The 27,152-nt window shown below is 50.3% G+C and overlaps 1 protein-coding gene across 1 annotated transcript in view; it reads right to left on the reverse strand.

The window, feature by feature from the left end:
- Window positions 1-27,152, reverse strand: part of PRDM16 (PR/SET domain 16) — a 176,100-nt gene that overhangs the window by 15,615 nt on the left and 133,333 nt on the right. The window contains 7 exon segments of the mRNA XM_015882499.2: window positions 1,473-1,704; window positions 1,707-2,873; window positions 4,995-5,148; window positions 5,288-5,435; window positions 7,147-7,345; window positions 10,151-10,253; window positions 12,840-12,974. Of these exon segments, the coding sequence (XP_015737985.1) occupies window positions 1,473-1,704; window positions 1,707-2,873; window positions 4,995-5,148; window positions 5,288-5,435; window positions 7,147-7,345; window positions 10,151-10,253; window positions 12,840-12,974 (2,138 nt within the window).

Consider the following 27,152-nt stretch of genomic DNA (forward strand, 5'->3'; position numbering starts at 1 on the left):
GCCTTCCTTCCCCCGGAGATGCCCACGTTACACACCCCAGGTTGTGATGCAGCCCTTCCCATCACTGATGGGCAGCCTGTAGGTTGTGACAGCATCAGCCACAAGAGCTGGCACAGTAAGAGCTGCTCTCCCAGCAGCAGGCACTGAGGGCTCACTAATCCTCATCTCAGCTGACAGCTCCTTGGCCCCGCTATGCATTGACATCATTTTTTCCCACAGTTATCAGCCATCCAGCAGCAGCGAGGCAGTGACATAGGTGCTGTTCCACCTCGCCATGAGCCGCTCCTTTGAAGGCTCCAACAACCCATCCTGGTGCTGACACCACAGCCCTGCAGTGACGCTGAGCCTTTCCAGCTATGAAACCATGACTGCAGCACAACCCATCCCTGCCAGAAGCCACTGGGCTCTGTGCAGCCCAATCAGACAAGGAGTCCATTGGGTCAAACCTGCGGCTATGAAGCAGTTCATGTGCCCTAAGAGAGAATTAAATAACAGCCAGGTTAATGTCTAAACAAAGCTGGGTTGGGCTGCCTCCTTTCTAAACACCAGCAAATGGTATTTGCTGGGTGACAACTGCATCTCTGGGCTGTGATGGCAGTGCTGCAGGCTCACAGCTATGCTCACCTTCAAAAGCTCACAGTCATTCCCCTTTAGAAACAGACACAACCACCTCCTTTACACCTTCTGAAGTCACACCTCCTCGAAAGGAACTTCACCTACTTCCCTCTCCATGCACAACTTGCCTTTGGAGCAGCACAACACATCACACCTCCCCCCAAAACTCTCCATGCAAAGTGAAACTAGAAAGCCCTGCACATCTTTTAAGAGCAATACATGCCTCTGGGAGAGTCGAGATAACACTCTACTATGTATTTACACAGCACTTGCTACTCCAGCCTTACAAACATTTCAAAAGGCTGAGTCTGCAACAGCAGCTCCTATGAACTGAAGAAGGAATTATAAAGAAAAAGGGAGGTGGAGAGGGAAAAAGAAAAAAGGTGAAGTGGTTCACAAAGGGCCATCAAAGAAGTGAGTGGGAGAGCTGCATTTGCAGACTCCCAGGGCTCCTGACTCATTCCCAAGCCATGAGAGCCCAGGCTCTGAGGCATCTGAACTCTGCATTCTTATCAAATCAAACCTCTGGAATTTCCCCAGCAGAAGTGCCATCTTAGCGTTGGCTCGTGGGAGAGTCCTTAAATAGGTCAAGTTTCTTCTTTATCAAAATAAGGATGTGTTCTTTATACATATTGATTACGAGCACTCCTTTCAATTACTCAGCCCTTTCGATTCAGAAAACCCAGCGTGCTGTGATGAAGGACAGACAGGCACTGTCAGGCTGTATGGACACATCGACCCTACCAGATGCGTGCTGCTCTTCCTGACCAACCCACATCCAGATCCGCCCTGAGTGATGATGCCAGCTAGAAAATCAGCTCATTAGAGGAAACAATTAAGGCAGGGTATGTTAATACCTGTAGATGGGATCCATAAAAAAGGGTGATGGCTTCGCGTAATGCAGGGATGGTTGCTGAGGCAGCTGAGACTGGGAAATCTTGGGTAAGACTTCACTTGCCATCAGTTTCCTTTCCCCATAGATGTGGTTCTTCCGTGGCTCTCTCCCTCCATTCTGACTGGCTCGGATGCGGTTGCCGATGCTCAGATCCAGTGGCTGTTCCTCCCCTCTGACGGGGCTGGCAGGACCTTCGGCGGCGGCAGGATTGGCTTTATCTCTTTTGGCTTCGTGGTGAGATCGAAGGGCGACTCCGAGCTGGTGCTGCCCACTTTGTGGAGGTCCCTGGGTGACTTTGGTTCTGCCTTGACCAGCAAGTTGTGATTGAGGGTTCGCTCCGTGAAAGGGTAGAGTGAATGGGGGAAATTGGGGAGGAACTGAAATGGAAACATGGAATGATACGGGAGCGAACCCATCTTTTTCTCCTGCATCCCCATAAAGCCAGGCCCAAAATACTTCTCTGCGATGGAGGCGATAGCCTTAATAGAGTCATTAGCTGCTCCCGTGGTGGGCAGCAGGTGCTCTTCTGGGGGAGGAAAGAAGGAATGCTGAGAATAGAAGAGAGGGATCTCGCTTGTGTTGTTGGTGGAGCTCGCCGACACAGAGCTGCTGACAAAGTCTGGCTTGCTCTCCATCTGTTTGCTCTTATCTTTTGTTTTGTCCCTGTCACTCTCTGCGTCACTGTCCAGGTCAGAGCCGGTGCCAGTGGTGGTATCCAGGTCTGTGCCCGTGGTTGTGTTGACGTCCTCAAAGTCGCTGCCATCCGACATGTCACTATTCCTGGCTTTTAGCTTCTCCAGGTAGGAGTTCTCCAGGCTGCTTTCGCATTTCTCCTCTGCCGTTGCGGCCTGGTTGCTGTTGCTCACCGCAGAGATCAGGGGCAGTGCAGGGTTCCCGAGGGGGCTGGGAAGCTTTGCGTCTTGGGTGTGATTGAGGGGACTTTTGAGGAGCTGTGTGGGTGGTAACAAGGGGGGTCGGGGGTATAGAGATGGTGGGAAAATCCCTGGGAACCCTGGAGTGAGGGCAGGGAATGCTGGGGGGGCGGGTGAGAACGGAAGACCCCCAGGGTGGGGACGGGATGGAAAATAATCATTAAATCCCAAGCTGGCGTGGTTGAGGTTGGGAGAGGGCTTGGATTTGTCCATCATGGAGGTGGGCGTTAAGGGGAGGCCTGGGGTAAAAATGCCCCCGGGGTTGTAATGGTTCTTGCCCTCGCAGAAGCGCCGGTGCTTGTTGAGAGAGGAGGTAGTGCTGAACATCTGCCCGCAGTCCTTGCACTTGATCTGGGTGCGACAGTCCGCGTGCATCCGCTTGTGACGGCAGAGGTTGGAGAACTGCGTGTAGGATTTGTGACAGACCTCACCTAAAGCATCAACAGAAACCAACAACAAAAGCAATATGAAATTAACGGGAAATGGGATGGAGCGAGTTAAGGGCTTTCTCTAATACCATTAAGTAACCACTCCGTAGGGATGTTCCATAAATGCCTTGCCAGCCAGAGCTCTGCACGGAGGGGTTGATGCTGTGTTTGTTGAATCAGCACGGCTGGCAGTGCTAAGCTAACACCACCTCACCGTTCTCCTTAATGATCTGTAAATACAGAGCTTTCAAAACGTGTTCCTTTTTTCTTTTACAACCGCTTTCACCTACAGACTTTGCTGGTGTGGAAGGAAGAGCACAAAGGAGGAATAAAAGAAATCCCACCAAAACTTTTCTATATATCCAAACACCGTAACTTTTTTGTTGTCTAACGCCTCTTTCAACACAGGAATAAACCCCACTTCTGAGTGAATCAACACACCGCTGTTATCACCAACTTGTAAACATGGAAGCTGAGATAAAGAGAGGGAAGGTGCCTTGTGCAGGCAGGCAGGCAAGGACCTGCACCCTAATCCTGCCCATGTTCACCCCTCAGATCCATGACCGAGTGCTACTTCCTTCCTTCCTCCCACTGTTACTGAGAGGTACATGGAAGACAGACTTCCCCTCTATTTGTTTTCTGATTTCTAGGATCCTCATTGGTATTTGAGCATCTCAAGGCAAGTGAATGGCAGCTCTGAAAACATCAGAGGAAGCCTTTTCTGTTGAAGTTCAAGGCAGAGGTTACTAAAATTGAACAAATTGGCTGTTCCCATTGAAGCGAACATTCCCAAATTCAGTGGATTATCACCATGCCCAGCCTCCTGATGTGCGTGTGTATATATATACATACATATACATATAAATAAAGTACTTCTTTTAAGACATACACAATAGTAAGGGAGGGAGCCCAACAAAAAACACCCCAAGAACAAGAAAAAAAAGAGTCTTTCCAGGGAAGCCTGCCTTACAGCTCCCCTCTATTTGCTAATGGGTTCCATATTAACGCATGTGGCTCCATCGGGTACATCTGAACCAGGCAGAGCTGGCCTCAGTTGCTTTACACGCTGATTTGGACTGACAACTCCCTAATTCTTATGAGGTGAGAGTGAGGAGATTATGAGGAGAAATCATTCATCTCGCTGCAGCAATACGACGAGATTCAAATTATCTCTTTCATGTGCCCGTCATCAAATGAAAGATTGCATCAAAATGAGCAATAAGGGCGTTTTTTCTTCCTCCGCTGACACCCACCTGATTATCTCAGAGCACGCTAATGAAACGAGCCTCCCAGGATACCCCTGCATACTGTTCCCATTATACCAACAGGGAAAAAGGCAGAAATGGGTTCAGTGGCTTCCCTGCCATAACATCAAAGCCTGGGATCAAACCCAGACCCCGCTCTGTGCTTTAATGGCACTTCTTGAGGAGTGTTGGGAAGCAGTCCCTAAAGTATCCACGGCTTTGTTGTGACACAACCCACACAGTCATCAAGACCCCATAGGTGCTGTGTCAGTTAGAAACATACACAGCCCCAAAACGACAAGGAAGGAGACAAATGGCCCTCGAGGGAAAACCCTTCTTCAAAAATACCCCTCTGCAGTGAGCACAAAGGATGGTTAATCTGCTGTTTACTTGGTTTCCAAGCACTATGTGGATGAAACACACAGTAAGTAAAGCAGGACAAAAGAAAACTCTTCAAAACTCATCTCTGATTCTACCCCAAAATTGGGTTGGAGGGGCCCAAGGAAACACTCCGGGCAAGCTGTGCCAGGTGTTCACTTATGTCACCAACACAAGCAGTCAAAATGATTATGGGGGGAGGAGGGAGGAAAAAAAGGAGAGAGTGAAAGAAAAGAGATGAGAAAATGGCATCGCTGGGACTGCTGAGAGACTCAGCTTTTAACTTGTCAAAGACAGTCAAAAACTGCCATGAATGTTTACTGAAAAAACAGGGAGCATGCAAAAAAAAACCATATATATATAATGAAATAAGTTCATCTCGTGCTCTGACCTATAAAATTACAGCGGCTGCTGACAGAGGGACAGGGAGGACTGGGGGGCCCTGCAGGATACGTGCAATTACAGCAGGAGCCTGGGCTCAGTGATGGCCATGACAACTTACATATGAAAGGTTTGACAGTGCTGTGAATGTGCTTGTGCTGTTTGAGGCCAGACGAGGTGGCAAAGGTTTTGCCGCAGTCCGGACAGGCGTGGGCTCGGGCTCCAACGTGCTGGGAGCGGATGTGCCGCTGGAGGTTGCTGGGGTCAGTAAATACCTGGAAGAGAAAACACCTTCAGGGGGTGGAAACCAAGCGGGGAGGAGCAGAAAAAGAGGCTGCTGGGGGCCATGCTGAGCTTGGACCCATGGGATGGGATGCTCCCCCAACCCAACCCCTCCCAGCAGAAGCTCCGCACCTTGACGCAGTTTTCACACTCAAAGCGCTTCCCGCTGTCGTGAGACATCTGGTGGCGGATCAGGTTGGATTTCCAGTTGAAGGCCTTGGGGCACTGGTCGCACTTGTACTCCCGCTCCTCGCTGTGGGACAGCATGTGCTGCTCCAGGCTTGGAAGGAGAGACACAGCCATGTGTTGGGGGGGACCTGCAGAGCCCAGCCTGCCCCATGCAGTGCTCCAGATGGAGCAGCGACCCACAGTGACAAAGGAGAAACCTTTATGCTCTGGCAGAATGGGGGCACTGAGAGCTGCAGCCATACACACGGTCCTGGTATTCATTTCACAGATGGAAAATGCCCTCACTGCCTCAAAAAGCTGCTGGGTTCGGTGACTTTTTTTTTTTTTTTACAAGGGAAGATAAAACCAGGGCTGAACCCAAGGGGTCCCGAAAGGAAAAAGGAGCACTTTGTGAGCAGGATTCCTTCAGCATCCCCATAGGGAAAGACAAGATAGCCTCAGCAGCGGCCGTGCGTATCGCCTTGCCATCCACATGGGCACAAAGCCCACAGCTTCCCAGAACAGAACAATTTAACGTTGGAAAGAAACACGATGAGGTGCAAACACATTTCGCTTCTAAATGTCAGACATCTTTTATTACCGAGGCCGGCGATCTCAGCTCCTGCCAACTGGCAGCCTCCCCTCCAAGCAGGAGGATGATGGCAAAGCAAGGTGGCTGCTGGACATGGGCTATGGCTGGGATGGCTGCACCAAGAAATGCATGGCTCCTTACCCTCCCCTCTGCACCACACAGCTGCTGGCTCCTGGATTGACTACATTGCCTTCAAGCCTGTAGGCATCCACAGCACTCAAAGAAGGGCAGCTGTGCAGAAGGCTGTTCTACAATCACTGCTGGACCACAACAAGCAGCCAGCACCTGCCCAGCCCCAAAACTAGTTCTGATACAAAACACTCCTGGGCCCAGCCCTCATCACCTGACAACCTGCTCGTTCTGAAGAAGCAATATTCATCTTGCTAAACAAATGCTGCTCTTTACACCACCAAATCCTTTACGTGCACAAAGAAACGCATGCTTTGCCTGCACGTATATAAAAGTAGGTTCCCGTTTGTTGTGATTTATGAGTTTATTTAGAGCAAATATGGACAAACTAATATGCTGTTTAGAGGCAAGTACCTACTGGGATTAGCCAAACATTTATTTATTTAGTCAGCTGCTAAATGCTCAGTTTCAGCTCCCCAGTGGCACTCTTGATTTGATCTGCATTAAAAATAGATGGAGAATATCCAGATAACTTATTTTGCTCTTTTTCTGTCCCACAGTTCCACTATAAAAACAAGAAATATTTCTATGAACAATTAAAAACAACAAAAAAAGGATGTGTTGGGAAAAGAACCGTAGATCCCTCCTGCAAGATTAAGGAGGAGCTCATGACCACGTCAGAGTTCTTAGTACGACAAAGCCTCTTTATACCCATTGATCTCAAAGGGCCAAGGATTACGTCAGATAAAACCTGTGCTGCAAACAGAGGCAGCACGTCACAGCACTGTGCCCTCAGAAGGACGTCAGAGGGGAGCAGCTGTCACAGAGCTGCTGACCAGGCCACCACATCGTCCTCATGCCAACCCCAAGAAGGTCATGGGGAGCTGAGAGAGCAGGCAGGGCTCTGGCACATTGCAACCTATGGGAACCTGGGGAGACTGAAAGCTCTCCAATAGCTCATGGCATCAAAACGCTCTGCTGAGCCCAATCAGGGTGGGCAGGAGGAAGGCAAGGTGCACTCCTGCTGCATCCTGAGCCACCAAGCGCCCACCCAGGCCCCCATTCCCCACACCAGATCAGCACGAGATCCAGAGCCCCATACCTGTACTTGTTGGGGAACATCCTCTCGCAGTCCTTGCACTCAAAGACCTGCCCATCGCCGAGACCCTCCTGCTTGATCTCATCATTCAGTGTCTCATAGAGCGAGCTGACCGCGCTGCACGCGTACTTCTTGTGCCGCCGCAGGTCCAGCTTGGACTGGAAGAGCTCATCGCAGTCCTCACAGCGGAACGTGTGCTCCTCTGGAACAGACACACAGGTCACTCTGATTGTGGGTCAGGACATTCCAGTACTCTTATTTAACCCAATGTTGTGCTCGGAAAGAAAACGTAGTGCTCTGTGAGGTCATTATTCAAACCACCAAACAGGAGATCTGCAAGTGACAGAGGAAGGGTTTCGCTTTAAGCTGCTCAAGGAAAGCCCAGCACAGGCAGGGCAGCACACGGGGGAAAGAACAAACCAGTTCTTCCTCCAAAGGGGCCACCAGGAAAGGAAAGGAAGGAGCCTGGCATGCCCAGCTCAGGGCCGGTGCCCTCTGTGTCCTCTGTGGGCAGCAGGGTTGGGAAGCAAAGCACTGCAGAGGGAAAGGAAAGGGAGCCCAAGTCATCGCTGTTGTGCTGTGCACTATTCCCCCCCCACCCCCCCACCCCCAAAGGCAAAGAAAAACACAGCAAGTTCTAATGCACGTAATAAATTATTGTAGTCAAGGTCAAACAAATTAAAAAGAGGGCAGCTATTATTAAGTTTACAAGGCAGCATCCTGACCACGGTGCCAAGTCAAACAACCGGCGCAGAGCTGTACATTCTCCAGCACAGAGTGGGGACAGCACAGGGGCTCAGCAGCTCCACCCACGCTGGGGCTGCCCACCTCCTCAGCACCACGCTGGGCTCTTATTCTCAGAGCTTCACTTTCATAGAGGAAAGCCCGTGGTCAGCCACGCTGCTTGGAGGGGGGGATGAGTGGAAATGAACTCACTGAGAGGTGGGGCTGCTCCATGACCAGGCTGGGATGGAGGGGTGATGGGATGCTGGGCAGGAGGATGCATTTTGAACTAAAGCAAGGATTGCTAAGAGCAGGAAACACCCCTATCCTGCCCTCATTTCAGCTCATTCTGGCAGCTGGAGTGCTCTGTGTGGGCATCAGCGTTTCCCCAGTGCCAAGCATCAGCCCCGTTCTGCTCCTTACATGCAGTTTATAAAACAGTATTAACATACAACTTGTGTGTTTTAAGTCCCTGTGGAAGGAAACCTGGAAATTAGGCTGTAAGGACCCACCTAGCACCAGTGAGAGGCTGTGTGTAACCTACCATTAAAATAATGCAAACTGCTTTTCATGGAGGAGAAAAAAAACACAACAAAGGAAAATAAAAAAAAAATAATAAAAAGGAATTGAAGTATCACGTTATGTTTTGTTATTGTGCTTCACCTCACCTACAGCACAGAGCACAGGAAGTTAAATGGCAGCGTTTCAGACTCCACCTGCACGTGGTTGGGGACTGGAAGCTGGCCTGGCCATGGGGCACGGAGTGGGGCAGGATATGGGGCAGCAATGGTTGATGTGGGGCAGCTCGCTCAGCAAACACAGCACCCCCCTCCTCACAGCTCAACCCACAGATGCTCCCCTGAACAAGTTCTCATTCGGGTTCTTTCTCTTCCCCTGAGCACCACGAATACACAAATGCCCTTCAACAGCAGCTCCTGCCTCAGTGCCTTACGGAGGATGAAAAGAAATCCAGTAACAACAAATTGCTGCCTGCTCTCTCTGTCTTGTTTGTCAAATCTATGGTTATACGTGTCTATCTAAAGTTCCATCAGTAACACTCAGGACAAAGCAGGAATGCAACTGAAAAAATAAATCAGTGCCTAATAGCTTTCAGAGAAACCAAGGGGAACACAATTATGTGGCATCTACATGCTAATCTACCAGACTTGAATCTCAAAGGAGTTCAAGTGCCCTACTCAAAATTCCTGCAGTGATAAGGGGTCTGCTGTGTTTGGCTGGGGTTTGGATAAAAGATTTTTATGATAATTATCTTCGCGTGGAACAATTTTGCATTTTCTTTCTTGTTAATTCCGAGGCGAAATGGGGGGTGCAGGCAGCAGGAAGGGAGCATTACCCAAAGTCACCAGTATTGAGAAGTCAAATATTTAACGGCGGCCTGTTATAATTCGAAAGCAATTAGGTGGCAAAAAAAAAGCACAGGAAGACACAGATGAACGGTACAGAATGGCAAGGATGGAAAACAAGGAGCACTTTTTGCACGGCCACACAAAAGCCCGTTGGAAACAAATGCAAAATGGTGCCGAGTTTGCTTTTCAATGTCTGAAGCAGCAGAAAGGGATGCAGGAATCATCCACCTCCATGTCCATCCCAAGAAAGGGATTCCCTTCTTTGTATGGGGGGGAGAAACTAAGACAGTAATTCCAAAGCTGAACTCCTGGTGAGGGAGCGGCTGCTGCTTGGAGAGCCCTGCGTGCACCATAAGGGCTGTTGTGCACTACTTGTGTGTGCTGCATTACCAAGCTGAATCCAAACCACACACAGGCAAAGGAAAATAAAAGGGCTGTGGGATGGCCAGGTGAAAGGACTCACATTCTGCCATTCATTCTACAGAGCAACAGTTCCAGCTAAGAGCTCAGCAGAGACCCTGCCTTACCAGGAAACACACAACATGGGCAGCACAAAGGGCCTTTCCACGGCCAGCGTGGTTATTGAGCTCCAGAAATGAGCAGCAGCTCACGCAGAGGAAAACACACGAGGAAGCGAGCAGTGCTCAGTGTGCTGAGTTGGTGAGTTGGGCACCTGGGGAACAGTGAGCAACCCCAGCCCTGCACCCTGCTGTCAGAGAGACTGAGAGCCATGGGATGCCCTGGGTGGGAGGGGACCCCAACACTGGGCCAGGTTGCCCCCCACCCAACCCAGCCCAACACAACTACTTGCATCACCAAGGAGTGAAAATGAGCAGCTGCTGAAGGTTCAAGGCCAGCTGGGCACAGATGGAGGCTCTCACATCACACAGTGCTGAGGGTGCAGCACACGGCCTTACCTTCCATGCTGGGTGCCATGTTCCCCAGGGAATAGCTGCCTTCCTTGGCACACACCAAGAGCTCTTCTCCCGGCTCGATTTCCTTAATAACCTTATAATAGATCTGCGAAGCAGAAACAGAAATTGAGAGACACGTTAAATATGCAAAGATGTGCGCTTTACATTTTTAACCAATAACTCAAATTATTCCAGCTAACAGGGGAGGCTGTCACTTGATTTGCATAATTGCTACTAAGAGCTTTTTCTCCTGCCTTTATTTTACTCTGTGCACGTCAAGTTTCACGCAGTTTGGACCACAAAGTAGTATTTACAGTAACAGCCTCTCTCATTCAAATTACACAAAAATCTTCCCATTGTTTCTCCTACCTCCTCTGTGCTCCGTGTATTCGTTACAGCAAAGGGATGATTAACCTGATGGAACTGAAGCACTTAAGTCTCTGCTTCTCTAAGCCCAAACAGGCCTCGTGATCACACAGCACCACCCTCACACCCTTTTCTTTGGTGGGTTGTTCCCACCTGGAACCCAAGGACCAGCACACAAACCAGCCCATCGAGCATCCCATCCCCACCAGAGGTGGGATCTGTTTTCAGAGCACACAGACAGAGCTCGGACCCCTCCCAGCTCTGTACCCCATCTCAGTGCCTGTGTGAGCTGTGAGGAATGGTTTCAATGAGGAAGGAAGCCAACAAGCACAGCAATAGGAGGTGGGAGTTTGTGCCGTGGCCCCGTGCATCCCAGGGCTCTGTGTGCCCTCAAACTCTCAGAGTCCATCACCCCCCTCTCTGCCACAGAACACTGCAAGAACCCAGCAGGCACGAAGCATTAACTGCAAGGATCTCTTTGCACTCCTCCCAACAGCAACTCACAACATTCTTTTCTGGGATATCAACCAGAATTCACCCCGAGCAGCTCCCAGCTGCAGCTCACTCTGTGCCTACGGAGAATAAAGACCCCAAACCATCACAGCCCGCAGGCACTGCGCCGTTCAATGCTCCCTTTGCATTGAGCCAGCCCAGCTCTGTTACTCCGGACTGAGTTCAGTTACTTCCCGCAGGTTCACTGCCCGCACTGCCCCGGCTCCTACGTTCCCTGATCACATCCCTACCAGCTCTCAGCTATAGCCGTGCCATTCCTCCAGCGCTGCTCCGGGACTCCCTGGTACCTCCCAACCTCTCACCGCTGCCCCGAGCCCGAACCACAGCCGAACCTCCGACTGCGGCCGCCCCGTCCGTCCGTCCGTCCATCCGTCCGTCCGTCCCATCGCGTCCCGTCCCGTCCGGTCCCACCAGGGGGCACGCTCCGCCCGCACAGCCCCGCAGCGCCCCGAGCCCTCCCGGGTGCGATGTCCGCCCCAAAGGGAGCCCTGTGCTTTGCTGCGGATCTTGGAGTGCGGGAGGAGGAACGCGAACCAGCCCGAAAGGCCACGGGGAAGGTACAGCGGCAACCGACAGCATCAGGAGGCACATAAAGTGCTTCCCAAAGCGCCCCGGCCCCAAACTCAGCCCTTCCCTGCACACAGCAGAGCCCCAAAACACAAACCACGAGCTGAAAGGTCCGCATGGTCCATTCACGAGCTTTGCAAGGGAAGAATCCTTCAGCACGACAGCACTAAATGGTTTCCATCACCGCTGTGCAGCCCCTTTAACCCCTCAGCCCTTTCTGTCCTGAGAACAAAGTTGCTCAGTGGATACAACCACATTTCTACAGCAGTTTTTTAAGAGATAGAGTCCAGCCCTCATTAATTGTTAAAGAAAGGCTGAATTCTGCTGGAGTCACATTAATTTCATCAAACATCTCGTTATAATCATTAACTTCACCTTGCAATTGTGCTACCGATGGTCTAAATCACTTTAAGCTGCTGCATTTCCCCACCTGTCAGGCCTTTTTTAAGCATCCCTAACACAAACCAAAGCAGCTGCTCATACCTGAGCTGCCCCCATTTTCCACAAGCTGCCTTCCTTAGGATCCACCACAGCATCCCCATCAGCTGCAGGCTGCTCGTGCTTTTGTATTTCCAGCCCTGCATCCAAACCTGCCTCCTTTTTGCTGGCTGGAGTCACAGCATGACTGCGTTGGGTCTCAAGTGAGAGCTGATACGTGACCTACTGACAGCCCGAGGTTTGTGAAACTCCCAGCTTGGATCGCTGTCCCGACTCCACTTCTGGATTTGAGTTTCAAACAGCTTTACAAAGAATGGCCCTTTAATTCCTGGAATACCCCCATTATCTGCACAGAGAACAAAGGTCACCACAGCTGTGGGACCAACATCAAAACCATTCAGTCCATCCACACCCCCCACACCTGCTCCACCATTTCCCCCCTGTACCCACCAGGTCTCTGTTCTCCCTGCAGACCCCCCATCCCACCTCTCTGTCACCCAAACCCAACCTGAGCTCACAGCCTGGCATCGCATCTACCCACCACCAGCAGCTCCCAGCATCACCTTTCTGTGCTTCTGAAGGCACTGAAACACCACCAGCAGCTCCCACGTGCTTAATGAGCACCACCTGTGTCACAGCAGGTGTTAACACTTCTCACAACCTTCCCCACCACAGCCTTGGATGGGGCTGCAGAGAGCTTTGCTATAGGCACTGTAGCATTACTGCTGCATGGGTGGGTGCTGCAGCTGCTCCGTGCTGCTGTGTGCATGGAGTATGAGTGTTAAGGAGTGCAGCAAGGCAGTGTTACCTGGTCGTTGATGTGGCACACGGCGAGGTTCTGCTCAGCACAGGAGCAGGCTGCACGGATGTACTTCAGCCAGGTCCCAGCTCCGCTCTGGTTGGCATCGATGCAGAATTTCTCATTGCCCAGGTCGTCAGCAATCTGTGGGAAGCAAAGCAGAGGTCATTGGTTATGGAATGACAGACACAGGAGGAAGAAAGAAGAATTATTTGCAAGGTGAAATTGCCCCATAAGACACTGAGTAGAGAAAGCTGGGTGGTATGTAAAATTAATAAAGACATTGGGACTTAGAACGAGATGATTCCTGAGCTTGTGAACCTCAAGCAAAAGCAAAGGATAAGGAAGGGAAAAGAGGAACTTTCTCATGTGAACAAGTGCCAGGTCATTGAGAAGGGCCACCAAACACAACCCAGAGCTGAGCCCAGCAGTAAGCACGGCCACGGCATGCACAGCCCATCAGCTGTACCCACAATGAAAGGCCCAACACAAGGCAGTGTCCTCCAGGGACATGGAGTCTGACTGACACTGTGGGCTCTTATTGAGGTTATGGCTCCTTACTGACCCCAGATGAGCCACACCTGGGCAGAAAGGGGCAGCAGCTCCAATGGAAGCAATGGGTTCCCATCTGGAACTGCAGATGCTTTAGGTAGCACTGGCAAACCCCCACATCTCAGCTGATGCTCACCACTGCTTTCCAGCCCCCACACGTGGCTCACAGCTCTGTTTCAGAAGGTCCTGAGAGCCCCAAATCACCCGAAACCCTGCGGCGCTGCCGGAGCTTTAGCACCCAAAGTGGGGGTGTGAAATCTCACACAACAAAACGAGAAACAAACTGAGTCTGTGTGAACCCTGAGAACTTCAGGCCCTGTTTTTCACACACCCTCGCTGTGCTCCACAAATAGAGCAGCCTCACAAACCACAGGGCCCAGCAGTGTCCCTGGATGGCACTCTGCACGTGCTGTATGTCCCTTGTTTTTAATCCCAGACCTTTGAGAACAGCAAGAACAGGGCAAGGGAGTGCATGGATTACTGCAGGCAGTTGTTAAGCAGCGTTCCCAGTAATGTCCATCACTGCAGGGCTGCTTCCATCCCCTCCCATCCCCTCACCACTGTCCCACTCCATCCCACCCCACCAACACCACACTGTGGGTTTCTCATTGATTTCTTCCCTTCATCACCAAACTCAGCTCATCCCCTCCCTCTGCTGCAGAGGATATGGCCACAAATACTGGACTCGGACCCAGAGCTATGGCTGTGGGTCAGACCCACCTCTGTGCCCCAGAGCTCTGCAGCCTCATTTGCTTCCAGCCACACAGCACTGGGGGGGTTGGAACCCAAAGGGCTCATTGATCTCACCAAGACTTGTATTAAGATCAGAAAGGCTGAATTCTGGAGCAAAAGTGATGGAAAAAATTCTCTTGGATTTGTTTTGCACATCATTTGAGGTTTCCTGCTTCTCTAATTTGTGGGCTCTCCGTCGGGTCGTTTCTTCCACCTTTTAATGGGCACAACACCAGAGCTGGCCCATGCAGAGTGGTGCTGCAGGGCTGAGATGCTGAGGGATCTGTCGTCAGTTCACTTAATGGCTTCCCAATGTGTGCAAAGAAACGGAGCACCCTCAGCTCTGCCATCAGTGCTCCAACATCCCGGGGCTGTAACATCCCTCCCCAGAAGCTGGAAGTGTAATAAACCTTCTCATCCCATCGTCGCAGGATCTGCCTTTGACAGTTTGGCTGACGCTCGCATTTTGTTTGGCAGGAGTTCGAGGGAGATTCTTTTTTTTTTTCCCTTTTTAAAATTAATTTATTTATCTTTTTTCCCCCTTTTTTTTTGCTTTAATGACCCACGAGCTGATGGAGAGCAATAAACTGTTGCCGTGAAGAGCTTTGTTGTGTTGCTATTAAAGAAAGGGGGGGGAGGAGGTGGCTGCCGTGTATGACTGGCAGAAGGAACTGAAACAGAAAGTCCATTCTTGCAATAGATTTCATCCAAGGAAACACCTCTGCCAATGTGTGGACACAGAGCCCAGATGAGCTCATAAATCCAGCACTCTGCCTGCAATTAACCCGGCTTCCCAGTGATGTGACAGAGAGTTAATGAGAACTGTGGCATACAAAGCAGGGGGTGCAGGGCCAGCACTGGGCTCTGCCAGCACCCATAGGCACGGATGTAGCTTGGTTGGGTCCCCAGCAATGAGGGCATGGGGGAAGGAAAGCCTGATCCCATGCAGGGAACCTCCAGGTGAACCATTAAAGCAAGAGAAGGCTTTTGAGACGACGGCAAACATTGATGGTTCAACAAAAGCTCCTTTTTCGCTGGTAACGTCATTCATAGCACGTCGATTCAACAGTAAACCATAAAGAAATGATGCTGGAGTCAAAGCTCGGGGCTGCCTCAGATATTGTACACACAAGTCAAGGAAGGGATTTCCAGTCCTTTGTAATATATACACACAGCGACTTTGAAGTTTTCCTCCCCGCAGAAAGAGCTCAGTACGGCGCATTGCTCTATTATTACGCTCCGTTTCGCCTTGTTTTTATGAACCAATTAATTAATGATGTTCTCAGAGCTTCATAGAAAAGAATAGACGGGAAATGAAGAGGAGCCTGGACCTAATTAAAACAAATCAAGAAGTGCTTTTTGGAAGTGACAGACACCTATAGGATGTCTGCTCCTCTGGGGCAGCCATGCCCAAGGTGCCCTCAGTGCTCCCCTCCTGTGCTGGTTCCTGCTGCTCGCCTTAAATCACTGCTTGTTACTCCAACTTTCTTTTAACAACGTTTTGGAGCTGTGGAACACCACGAACACGTCGGCCTCTTCCGGGTGATTTATGGAAGGCAATGGGTGCCAAAACCATTTGCCACATTTTATGCGCTGGCCAAAGAAGTAGCAGAGCCTTCCCATGCCCGTTCCCAGTGCTAACACCCATCACAAGGTGCCCTCCTTGTGCAGCTTTGTGTCAGCCATGGAAGGACAGGGAGTGAGCAGAGCCCCATGGAGCATCACCCCAGGGCTCTGCCATCCCTCCCACCAGCTCCACATGTGCCTGCAGCCCTTGGAAGGTGCTGACCATTACCAACACTTGGAGCAAATGTAACATCAATTACCCGGGTACCCAACCAGCTCAGACAGCTGAGGTTCTTGCAACAGTGTGGTTTTCTCCATGTAATGAATAGGTTTGGGGATCTGCCCCAGCACAAGAAACAAGGGTAGAGCTGCCCCTATCACCCAGCACTGGAGCTACCCCACCTCCCATCCAGCTCTCAGCTCCCCCAGCTCGGGCCGCCCACGGGGAGCTCCTGCACAGCACAGCTTGCTTTAGGTTGGCCACAAACCAAACCCACAGAGGCCAACATTTACCGGCAGCAGCGACATCACCACCATCACCAGCCCTCCTCACGTTTCACCTTGTTGCATCTAACAGCAACCAAGCAGCCAAACGATCTCCATCTGGGAGTGCATTCCCATTCACATCTTAGTTCTAAATGCCCTGAATTTACAGGCTAAAAAGTGTGCGTTCCTGCTGCTTAAGCCGTGACCTTACGCACTCTGAGCAAAGATATTAAAAGAGAAAGAATGGAGCCAATCTCCCCCACCACAAACCCCAAACCCCACAGCTGCACCGCGCTCCCCCAGCACAGGAACCCCCCCGGGGTGCCACTCTGCACAAGCAAACAGCCCCCGGAGCCCTTTTAGATCACACACATCTCTCGTGTTCTTTAGAAGGTGTGAATTAGATGAGCTTGTGAACCGGGTTGGCACTGAGAGAAAGAATGGAAGGATATGGGGGCTTCCTTTTGGAGCCACGCAGCGGGCTGAAAGCAGGAACAGCAGCTCCTGCTTAAAGGGCTCTGCAAACAAAGCAGCCTTAAAAAAAACCTAATAGAGCAGTATTTCCAAGGCAGAAATGACCCCTGTCTGTATCTGGCAGCCCCTCCAGTTCTCTAAGGATGAACACAAATTCAATCCGACCAAATTAAAGCTGAACGTCCATAAGCCACGTAACACATTAATTGGGGCTATTAATGGTTTTGGAGGAGCTGCAGGGGACGCATGCTTTGCACCCTGCTGCCCATCTGCAGCAATGACTCCGGCAGTGATGCATTTGTCCTTTCCCCCATGCATTAGCATGGGAATGCAACACATCCAAACCCTTCCAGCAGCTCTGCCCTGTGATGAATTCTGATCATGCCTGCACTGGGGAGGGCCATTTCATTTCTAAGCTTTATCCACATGATGAAACAACATTTTCAGCAGATAAATGTCCATAAATCTCTATGCCTTATTATGACTGCTGGCTAACGAGCAGGAGCCCAGCAGCCCAGAGTGTGAGCTGTGCCCCAACATGGGGCTGCAATAACACACCAAGAACAGAGCCGGGGCCGAGTGCCACAGGTGCACTAATATAGGCATTAGTGAATGATTAGGCCTCGTAAAATATATGAATGCTGTTTCTTTAAGAAGCCATAAAGTTTTATTGAGGAAAAAATCCATGTGTAAGGCTTTGGGTTCGTTTCATGCGGTCATTCAGAATTTCACTCATTTCTGACAGGACTATGATAATTAAAACTGCGGCCCGGGTCTGGTTTCCATAAAGTCCATCTGGCCTTCCTCGATGGAGAGCTTGGAAGTATGTAATTGCCCGGGCAGCAAATAACTATTTTGCCATCCGCAGTTTAATTTTGTCCCTGCAGCAGGGGAGCGAAGTCAGAGGGGCAAAGATCATTACCAGGGAGAGGGGAAGAGGGGCTCCCAGCAGCCTGCTGGCCATGTTTGTTGAAATGCTTGACACCGACGGGCCCCATTAATGCACGGGTTAGATACAATCTGTGGAAAAGGGTCTATTATAAAGGGATTATTTGGAAGTGTTCTGTAGGTGGGGGTGGGTGTGATTGAAGGACTTAAAACTGTTACATTAACCCTTAGGGCACTCGGAGCGGTAACAAACCTGGCATTAAAGGGCTGGTGTTTGTCACCATGTCTTCACTTCCCTCCTTCCCCGCCACAAGGTCAAAGGGATTAACAACATCCACAATGCGCTCGGCCGCGTGCTGAAGGCGCAGCTCGTTCCTACCCGCTCTGCAGCAGCAGCCAGTTCCCTCTGCTCCCCAAACGGAACCATTAAGCAAGGAAACAAATCCCCAGCCAAAGACAGCAGCAATTACAGCCTCGGACACACCGGGGTGCACTCACAAGTGAGCCAAAAGAAAGCCAACGCAATGCAGAGGTGGCAGGAGATGCTGCAGAGCACGGCTCCGATGTCCCAGATGCCTCTTCCCTGTGTTGGCTACAAAGCACAGCAGCAGCATTGGCAATGCCCCATCTCTGTACCAGCTGGGTTTTCTGCTCCCTTCTCTTCTACAGCAAGTCCAACACATGCATTTCCTCTTGGCTGAGGATGAGGCACTGCCAGGCCAACCATCCATGATGATGGGCTCTTTCTCACTTGGGTTATTCTATGACACTATGAAGTAGTTGGGTTCTGCAGTGTGTTGATCAAAATATCATCAATTAGGAGGAAAAAAACCACAACCACACAAGGTTTTAAAACCTTCCTCTTTCAGCACATGGGCCCAATGCCCCAAAGCTCAAGGGGGTGAAATCTTGATGAGTGCTAACATGGAAGCACTCTACAGCACGTGCTGCCTGCTTAATTGACTTGCCATGCCTTCCATTAGCCAACCAGCCACACTCTCACCTAACGAACCCAACCAGCCATGCTCTTACCTAAACAGCTCCAAACACAGCCCCATTGCAACCCCATGGCACAGCCATCCCAATGGGGCACAACACCTCCCAGCAAACCCCACCACCGCTGGGACAGCCCTCAGACAACAGCCCCGACTGCCCTGTTTTCCTCTGCCAAAGCCTGTGTAGAAATCACAATCAATCTTGGAAATGGCACTACAAAATACACCTAAAAATGCTGTAGATGGATTACAGCTATGACTCTTCTAAAGCCAAGAGAGAGCCATTTTGGGAAGCAAAGTCAGTGCGTGGTTGCCAAAAAATCCTGAAAAGGTCTCTCAGAAGGGGGAAGAAAAAAAACAAAACCCAAATAAATAAATAATAAAGGACCAGAATAAAAGAAGCTGTGAAAGTTTATGAGGATAAACACTGATGACAGGTGGAGTAGAAGCTGAAACCCGAACTCGAAAGTAACTGCAAATAAAGATTTGTTACAGATGGTTTTAATATGACCTAACGCTGGGATGCCAGCTACAGTATCACTTTTTCCTGTAGGCTGGACAAAACTAATAACACGGTTATGGAAACACGCTGCCCTAGCACAGATACACGAGGAATAAATGGCATTTCATACACGCCGTCCTCCTCAGAGGGCAGACAGGATCAATAAAGAGCTGCTAAAGAGGCACAGGGCTGCAGTGCATGGATGTGAGCTGCAATAAGGGAAAGTCAGGGTGGGGGCAGAACCCACCCTGCAGCCAGGGATTTGGGGGGGGCTGTGCCACCCATCTTTTGACCCTGGAAAAGAATCCTCCTCTATTTTCTAAAGGCTGCATTGGTTTGGATTGTGCTATATCCTCTCTGCTCCCTTGGCATCCATGCTGCCATCACAAGTAGTAAGGCAAGAATCATAGGAATCACATCTAATTCCCTTCTGTAAGGTCAAAACCTCTCGCATGAGTCCTCATGCAATGGCACAAACACAGCACTGAGAAACCCCACCTGGGCCAGGGAGAGCCTCAGAGGAGCAAGCAGAGTGGATTTGCTTGGGGAGAGCTCTGGGGTAGGTGTACAAGTGATAGGTGTACAAGGAGCTGACACTCTCAGTGGTTCTACGTACCCTTACAACAGGCACAGACCAGATGAAGAGCCATCCATCAGACTGTGCCCACGCCGGGCACAGTGCTGAGCACAGCACCAGCAATTGTAAAACTTTACCACTCACTTTTGTTTTACGCCCGATTAACTTTTATTACCGACTCCAAAGAATAAAGCAGAGAATTAGAAACAGTCATTTTTGGGGAAGGAAAATAAAAGTATGTTATGAGATAAGGGGTTGCATTCATGGCAACCTACAAGTGCTGAGAACAACCATAGCCTCAAACACACACACACACACCAACTCATAGCTCAGAGAAGCAGCCTTACCTCCTGTGCTTGGCCACGGAGCCCCAGGATGGCATCCAAGAGATGCACCGACAGCACCCGGCTCAGCACTTGGTGCTGAAGACGACCCAACTGCCCACCATCACCAAGGGAGATGCTTTCAATACGTACCCAAGCAACCCCTTTCCTAGGAATAGATGTGGGCAAAGAGGAAGCCACAGCTTTCTGCGTTTCCTTTAACTCCTGATGCCTATTTCCCAAACTTCTCTGAGCACTTTGCTGGGGTCAGGACTCATCTGGGGATGCCCAATGCGTGATTTCAGCACGGCCACGCTCCCCCTTGGGATGGCTGTGTATGGGGGGGAGGACATATTTAGGGCCTGAACGGTTTGACAGTCATGATTAATACCCTGCATTAGGAGATTCCAGCGAAGGTATTCAGGAGCACGCTGTGCAGTTTGGTTCTCATCAGATGGTCGGGTCTGCGGGCCTATTAAAAACAGCAGGAGAGCTGCAGACTTAATCACAGAGGCTGGGCCTGCGGCGGGAGGAAGCGCGAGACAGACGTGGATGCAGGCATGGCCATGGAGGGGCTCACAAACCCACACCCCCAGTATAGGGGGGGAGTGGAAGCTCTTCACAAAGCCAAAGCAGGGCAGGAGCGTGCCCAGGAGTGCACCAAAGGGCTGAAGCACACACAAAAAGCACACAGGTGAGACAGGGTCTCAAGCAGACCAGGTAACACCGATGCTGTTGGAAACAGCACACTACATTCACACATGGGGACGGACCACTGGAACCCACCGCTATTTCTTATAGCCAGCCCACCATTAAAAACCAGAAACCACAGCAAGCGAACCTCACACGCATGTCCCATCTATCGCCTTCCTGAATGCACATCATTTACAACATCAGACAGGAGCAATAGCAGTAGCTTTGACACGAAGCACTGATAGTGCATTGCTCAGCTGATAACTGCTGAGCCCGGGGCCTGCAGCACACGCCAGCAGCTGGGGATGACCGCTGCCTTCTGCTGCTGCAAAGGGGGCTGAGCTGCACAGTGCTGAGCAGATGGGGCTGCCCCATCCCCAGCAGTGCAGCACTCACATGGAAACCCAAATTGGCATTAGGAACCCAACACCACACGGTCGGAGTGCAACAAAGATCCTGAGGTGTTCAAAGTCTTAAAATCAACCCCCCCTTTTTTTCTTTCTTCTTTTTTTTGGTTGTCTGAATATCAACAAACCCACAACAATAATTAATTCTTCTCCAGCGCACAGACCCAGTTCAGTAACAAGCACTAAAAATACATCTGAACCTCAGAAACAAGAGAGGAGGCGCGGAGCACTTTGAAACTTTGCTCCCGTGATTAAATAAATTAGAGCTGAGCTGCTAAGAAGGGAAGGACCCAAAGTTCACTGCCAGCAGGACGGGGCTGCCAGCTCCTCCTGCCTTATTGACCACGATGAAACAGGGAAAAAGCAGCACTTTGTAACAGATCTCCAAATCCCAGGTGTTTTTCCCTGTTGTTTTTAAGTGAGAATGGGATTCTTGCTTTGAGAACACGTGGTTTGTGAGCTGGGCAGAGGTGGTGCCCCCTCCTCCAGCAGCTGCTGGCTGCATGGAGTGGGATGCGCTGCTTGGATGCACCTTCAATGCTTCCATTGGGTTCCATTGGGCAGCAGGCAAACACGGCACCGCGCTCCTGTGCTGCCCACTGCTATCTGTGCATTGTTTGGATTTGCAGGTTATCAGCGGGGCCGCAACTTGGGCTATGACCTCATTAACTGATGTGGCCACATCAGCACCTCTGCGCGGCGTTATCACTCATCGTGTGTCATAAAGCAGCGCGCTGACACCTCCCTGAATGCCGCCTGTATCTTATCTCCTGCGGGGACAGGACCCTCACGGGGAGACAGCGCGCGGCCAGGAATGCGGGAGGAGACAAGTTCAGCAGCGGCAGCCGACGGGGGATGATTTCTCAAACAAACACCAAGGGGGAAATTAATGGGCTTGGGTTCGCTGCTGACAGTGTGGGGCAGAGCTACGTTGACTTCTGACTGCTATAATTTAAGAGTTATTACTGTAATTTCAGAGCAGAGCTACTGGGATGCTTCCATCGGTGTGTCCGGAATGGAGCCTCTTCGCTCCCAAAGCATCGCCGGCACAATGCCCAGTTCCTCCTATGGACAAACCCAGGACGTGGCCTCACAGCCCCGCAGGAACAAAGCCCCGCGTTCTTTACAGTCCTGCTCACAGCTGTGAGCCATGAATAGGAAAGGTGATCCGCAGCCCACAGCGCTGGGATGACAAAACCCCAAGCAAGCTCCCCGATGCGCCACTGCCTTCCTGTGCAGTGCTGGGAACTTCAGTGATTTTTTGTCTTAAGCTCATCTCTAAGATTGTGTTTGCAGCCTCTTTGTTCCAGCCTTTCTCCAACATATTCCTTGCACCCATCCCCCTAGTGCAGCACTGAGCATCCCAATACATGGGACACCCAGAGCTGGAGCAACCACATGCTGCCACTGCTTTGAGCCAGCAAATGCCAAAAGGTGCTACGTGCAGGCAGCACTTGGGGCCAGGAGCAAAGTAATGAGCAAGAAGCCCTGCAAAGTGCATCATGTTGCTGTTGGTGCCCAATGCTGCCTGACTGCTACCCAGCACTGCAGGGTGAGCTAAGTTAGCTTGTGCAAATCGGGCAGCAAAAATCCATGCAGAGAGCACTTGGTGGCTCTCCCCATAAATACAGTTCATCTGTCATGGCTGGGTGCTTTCTTACCATTTACAATCTGTGGAGTCTTAGAAGACCATCAATGATCTAGCCAGGAAAGCTCAACCTATGTGGTCTAATGGATGTAAAGCTCCCAAGTGTGACCATTTGGCCCCCAGTAGCTGAACTAGGAACTATCACCCTCCATATTCTTCTCTTATCCAAGAACTGCCATTGAGTCTGGGGACCAGAAGATCCCCTACAATCAACACTGGGATAAAAACCCTTCACCGTGCCTTTTCCATACTTGAACCCAGATCTTTTATTAAACCACATTAACCTAAACATCCTCCCTTTATTTCTCCCCTGCTGGGTAACACGGTGTTGGAACATGAGCTGCCAGAAAAGCTCAGTGTCCTGCTGAAAGCTGCAGAGGAGGCTGGCCTGATGCACTGAGCAGAAAGCAGGAGCACATTGGGCCGACACATTTTGCAGGGATTCAATGGGTTGGGACCAGCCCTATGACTCCTCTCAAAGGGTACAAACAAAAGCAAAACGCCATCAGCATTTCCCATGCCTACCATGCCAGGAAAAGCTTTTCAGATTTGAAAAGCAAAGTAAAACTTAAATAAAATAAAACACACCAAAACCACGCTGCTCTCAGAAGGTCCCACTTCAGCTGAAGCGCATCACAAAGCCCACATTGTTCCCAGCTGGGCATCCTCAATGCACCCTTGTGCGCTCCGGGCTGTGCTGGCGGGTGGGCTCAGCACAGATGCAGCCCTGCAGCTCTCAGCATCACAGCCTCAGTAGGGTTTGCAGACGGCCACTTGCCTCCATCCACCCCTATGGACCATGCTGTAGCAGCGGTGAGCTCTGGAACCCAACAGGGATGATGCTGAGGGTCCTGCTGTGCATCCTCATGGTGACACAGACGCCTCTCAGGCTCTGTGCACTCATCAGCTTTGAGCATTTACCCACGTGAGGTCACCACCTGTTACACCAAAGGGACTGTTCTGTCTTCCCAATGCCCATCCAAAAGAACACAATGCTCAGTTAATAATTCAGCACCACGCCACCCATCCAATTTTCTGAACCAAAATGTGATCAATGGGAAAACAATTGGTTTACTGAGCTTTCCATCCGTTGCATTTCCTATATCCCCAAAATGGGGATGGATCGTTTCCTCTCCAACACTCAGAGCTGCACTGTGAACACCCAGAAAGCCCCCAGTGCTCACTAAGATGGGATCCCACCTTCCCCATTCCCTTCAGTTCCATGTAACCTCGCAGGTGTGGGTGGATTTATTTTTTCTCTTCTTTTTTTTTTTCCCTCAGAGATTGATTACATGCTAAGCAGGGTTTCTTTAGCGAGCACTCACATCTCTAATTATTAGCACTGCCAACTTTTCCAGCACAATGCTCAGTGTCAGATAAACGAAATCTGTTCCTGTCTGTTCTGTAACTGATATCAGCTCCATAGTGACAGTCCCTGACCTCAGGACCCCGCGCTTTGTGCGCTGCTACATCTTTACTCCGTTGAGAATGGGCTCCATGCACATCAAAACACCACCGATATTAATTAAATTACAGAATTCTCTTATCATTCTGCTGAATAATGGCCTTTTTCAAGCAGCCCTGAGTAGCCTCAGAGATGCTCTCCTACAGACAGTATTCAAAATATTGCATTTCCTATGCTTTCTTTCACCTTACCCATCTGACACAGTGGCTACTGCACACAGAAACCCATTACCAACCTGTCTATAAGCAGCAAGTGCTCTGCAGACATGCAGTAAGATTCTACATGAGCCTTTTCCTACTGGAAAAAAAAAAAGAATGGCAATTATTAGGCACCTGTAGGAGCCTCCTGCAATACGGGTAAGCTACCAGAGCCAAGGGAGAACACCGTTACGAGGGGATTCCCAAAGCATGATGTGTGCATTTCTTTTCAGTGCTGTCCAAACCCAGAGGGTGTGCTCAGAATGGAGACGTTCCCTTCCAAACGTTGGCAGCCAGGTCTCGCTGTCGCAGCACTGAGAGCTCTCTGGCTCGCTTTCCACTGATGACTGCTATGTGAAATTCTGTAATTACTCATAAGAGGATTGGCCAACACCAGCCAGCTCCATCTACAGCAGCAGGCCTTGAACCAAGCAAGCGCTTGGCTGATGCAGGGGCAGCAGAGGGCCCAACCTTTGTCATTGACTTCAAAGAACTACTACACCTTTTCTTCGTAGTCCCATTAGATGTTTCCTTACTTTCCTGAATGGATAAACACACACAATTTCAGCCCTCTGGATTTCTGTACGGATGGAGGCGTTTGCCATCTTAGGTACCATTTGGAAGATCCTGACTCCCAGAAATTGAGCTATGGAGGTGTGAGATTAAAGCCCAACACCAAGGCAGGGGTGGGTATTTAAGGGCAGTCACATAATACTGACCCGCATTTCCCTTTCCTGAGAAGCACCTCATGTAAATAGGCAGTGAAATAACCCAACATGACACGTTCAGCAATGTGCATGATTTTCCACAGGGGTTTCCTCTCAGATTAGTGTGTCCAGACTTAAAGGTTAAATTCCAGAGGTCTGCAGCACTGCTGGGCTCCTCCAAAGCCGCGTTTGTTTTCACTGTTAAATCATTTTTAAGCAATTTGCTCCTGAATGGCAATGTGACAGAGAAACCACCTTTCTCATGGAATCTAAAGGGCCATTTTGCATATTCCATGGCCTTGGCTCCATCCTCAAAGCAGGGAAGTATCTGTAACACACGATCCTGCCTTGTTGATAGGAAACATTAGCAAAAATACTTCCTGCTTCCCAATGATGGAGGCTGATGCACAGAGTGGCAGTGGCTATGGGGATGCAAGGGGGACGAGATGGGGCCAATGGGTGCAAATGGCTTTGGATAGGTTTGTGCCATTGCTTTTCAGCCTGCTGGGAGGTCTGCAGAGCTGCCATTTGCTCATTTTTATACTGCAGATAGATCACCGTGACTGCTGTGATACAACACACTGAGAACAGCAGCCCTGAGTCCCTATATTGTTAATATAAAACAAACATAATTGCCCTTCATGGGTGACAAGAGACTGTTGATGACCAGAAGGCAGGGTTGTTCTCCAGCCCCAACCTTTCCACCTCTCATGGAATAACAGTGATGCTCTTCCCCTACCAGTGTCAGACCTGCCTGGTTCAGATATTGGTTCCATTGACCCCTGCAGCCAACACTGAGTTGGTGAAACACACGTCACCGCGCTGTCCTTCCTCCCCAAACTCTTTTCCACAACTTCTTTCCACCACAGTTATTAAAGGCATGTTGATTACTTGTGTAATTGACCAGTGCTGCTGGTAACAACACGGCAGACTAATTGAAATGTATGAGAAACAATTACGAGTAATTGGAATCAATTAATTGATGATTTTCTTGGGAACTGCCGCTTGATGAAGGCAAATTCTAATTACATTTACCCAGCCTAGAAAGAAATCTGAAATCCCACTATAGATTTTGAAGCAATGCTGTGCTGTTTCCACCTGAGAAGCTGCAGCTGATGATGGCAGTAACTGCAGCGAAGCAGCAGAAATAGCCCATGTGGGGGAAAAGGCATTTCCTTGTCAGACATCCCAGGGAACTGCAGGGCAGGGTCCCACCTTGATCTGCAAATGGGAACACGAGGAACGGGCGCAAGATCCCATTGCAATTCACTAACAAGGATTGAGCAGGAGCTTGTTCCAGAGCCCAGCTTCAGATAAAAGTGACATGAAAGCATTTCTGCTTGCCATGCTCAGGGCTCCTCGTGTCCTGCGGGGCAGTGAGAGCTGACAGTGCACAGTGGCCACCAAATTGCTGGGCAAAATATGTCATGTACAAGATAGCACCAAGAGCCTGCGTCGAACAAAGTGTCCGAGCTCCTTTGAACTCGTGATGAGCTGTGTGTGTTTTCTCCTCTTTATTTCTGTCACTGCTCCAGACCAGGCAGGGCTGCAAGGAGCAGCAGACACTTGGTCTGAGGGCAAAGAGAGGAGAACAGACATTTGGTGTTGCAGCTGATCCAGGTGGGGTCCCACAATGGTGGGATGGGATGGGGTTGAACTGGATAGTCTTAAGAGCTCTTTTCCAGCCTTAATGACTTTACCCTTCTATGTGTTCTATTCCACAGCAGAGGATTTCAGCTTTGCTTTCATCTCTCTTAATTGCTTTATCACCTTTCCAGGCAGCTCGAGCAAACCTGAGTATTAATCTGGAACAAATGATGCAGAAGACATTGCTCCCAGACAGGAGGAAGGAAAACGCCCCAGTCTGAGGCACAATCCCTACAGGAAGGCAGACCCTGCTCTAAGTGGAGCATTCCCCCTTGGTGCTCCTTCCTTACCCCAGCGCTGCCCCCTGTGCTGCTGTGATGGACCTCCCACCCCCAGCAGTGATCCCAGCACTGCCTGCCCTGCTCTCCCCTCCCACCCCACTCTGCCCAATTTCCCTTACTTCTTTTTTTCCTTCCTTTTCTTTCTTGCCCCCCTCGCTGTCCTCCCCCCCCACCCCGGAACC

This window comes from Coturnix japonica, chromosome 21, assembly GCF_001577835.2.
Source record: "Coturnix japonica isolate 7356 chromosome 21, Coturnix japonica 2.1, whole genome shotgun sequence".
Lineage (NCBI taxonomy): Eukaryota > Metazoa > Chordata > Aves > Galliformes > Phasianidae > Coturnix > Coturnix japonica.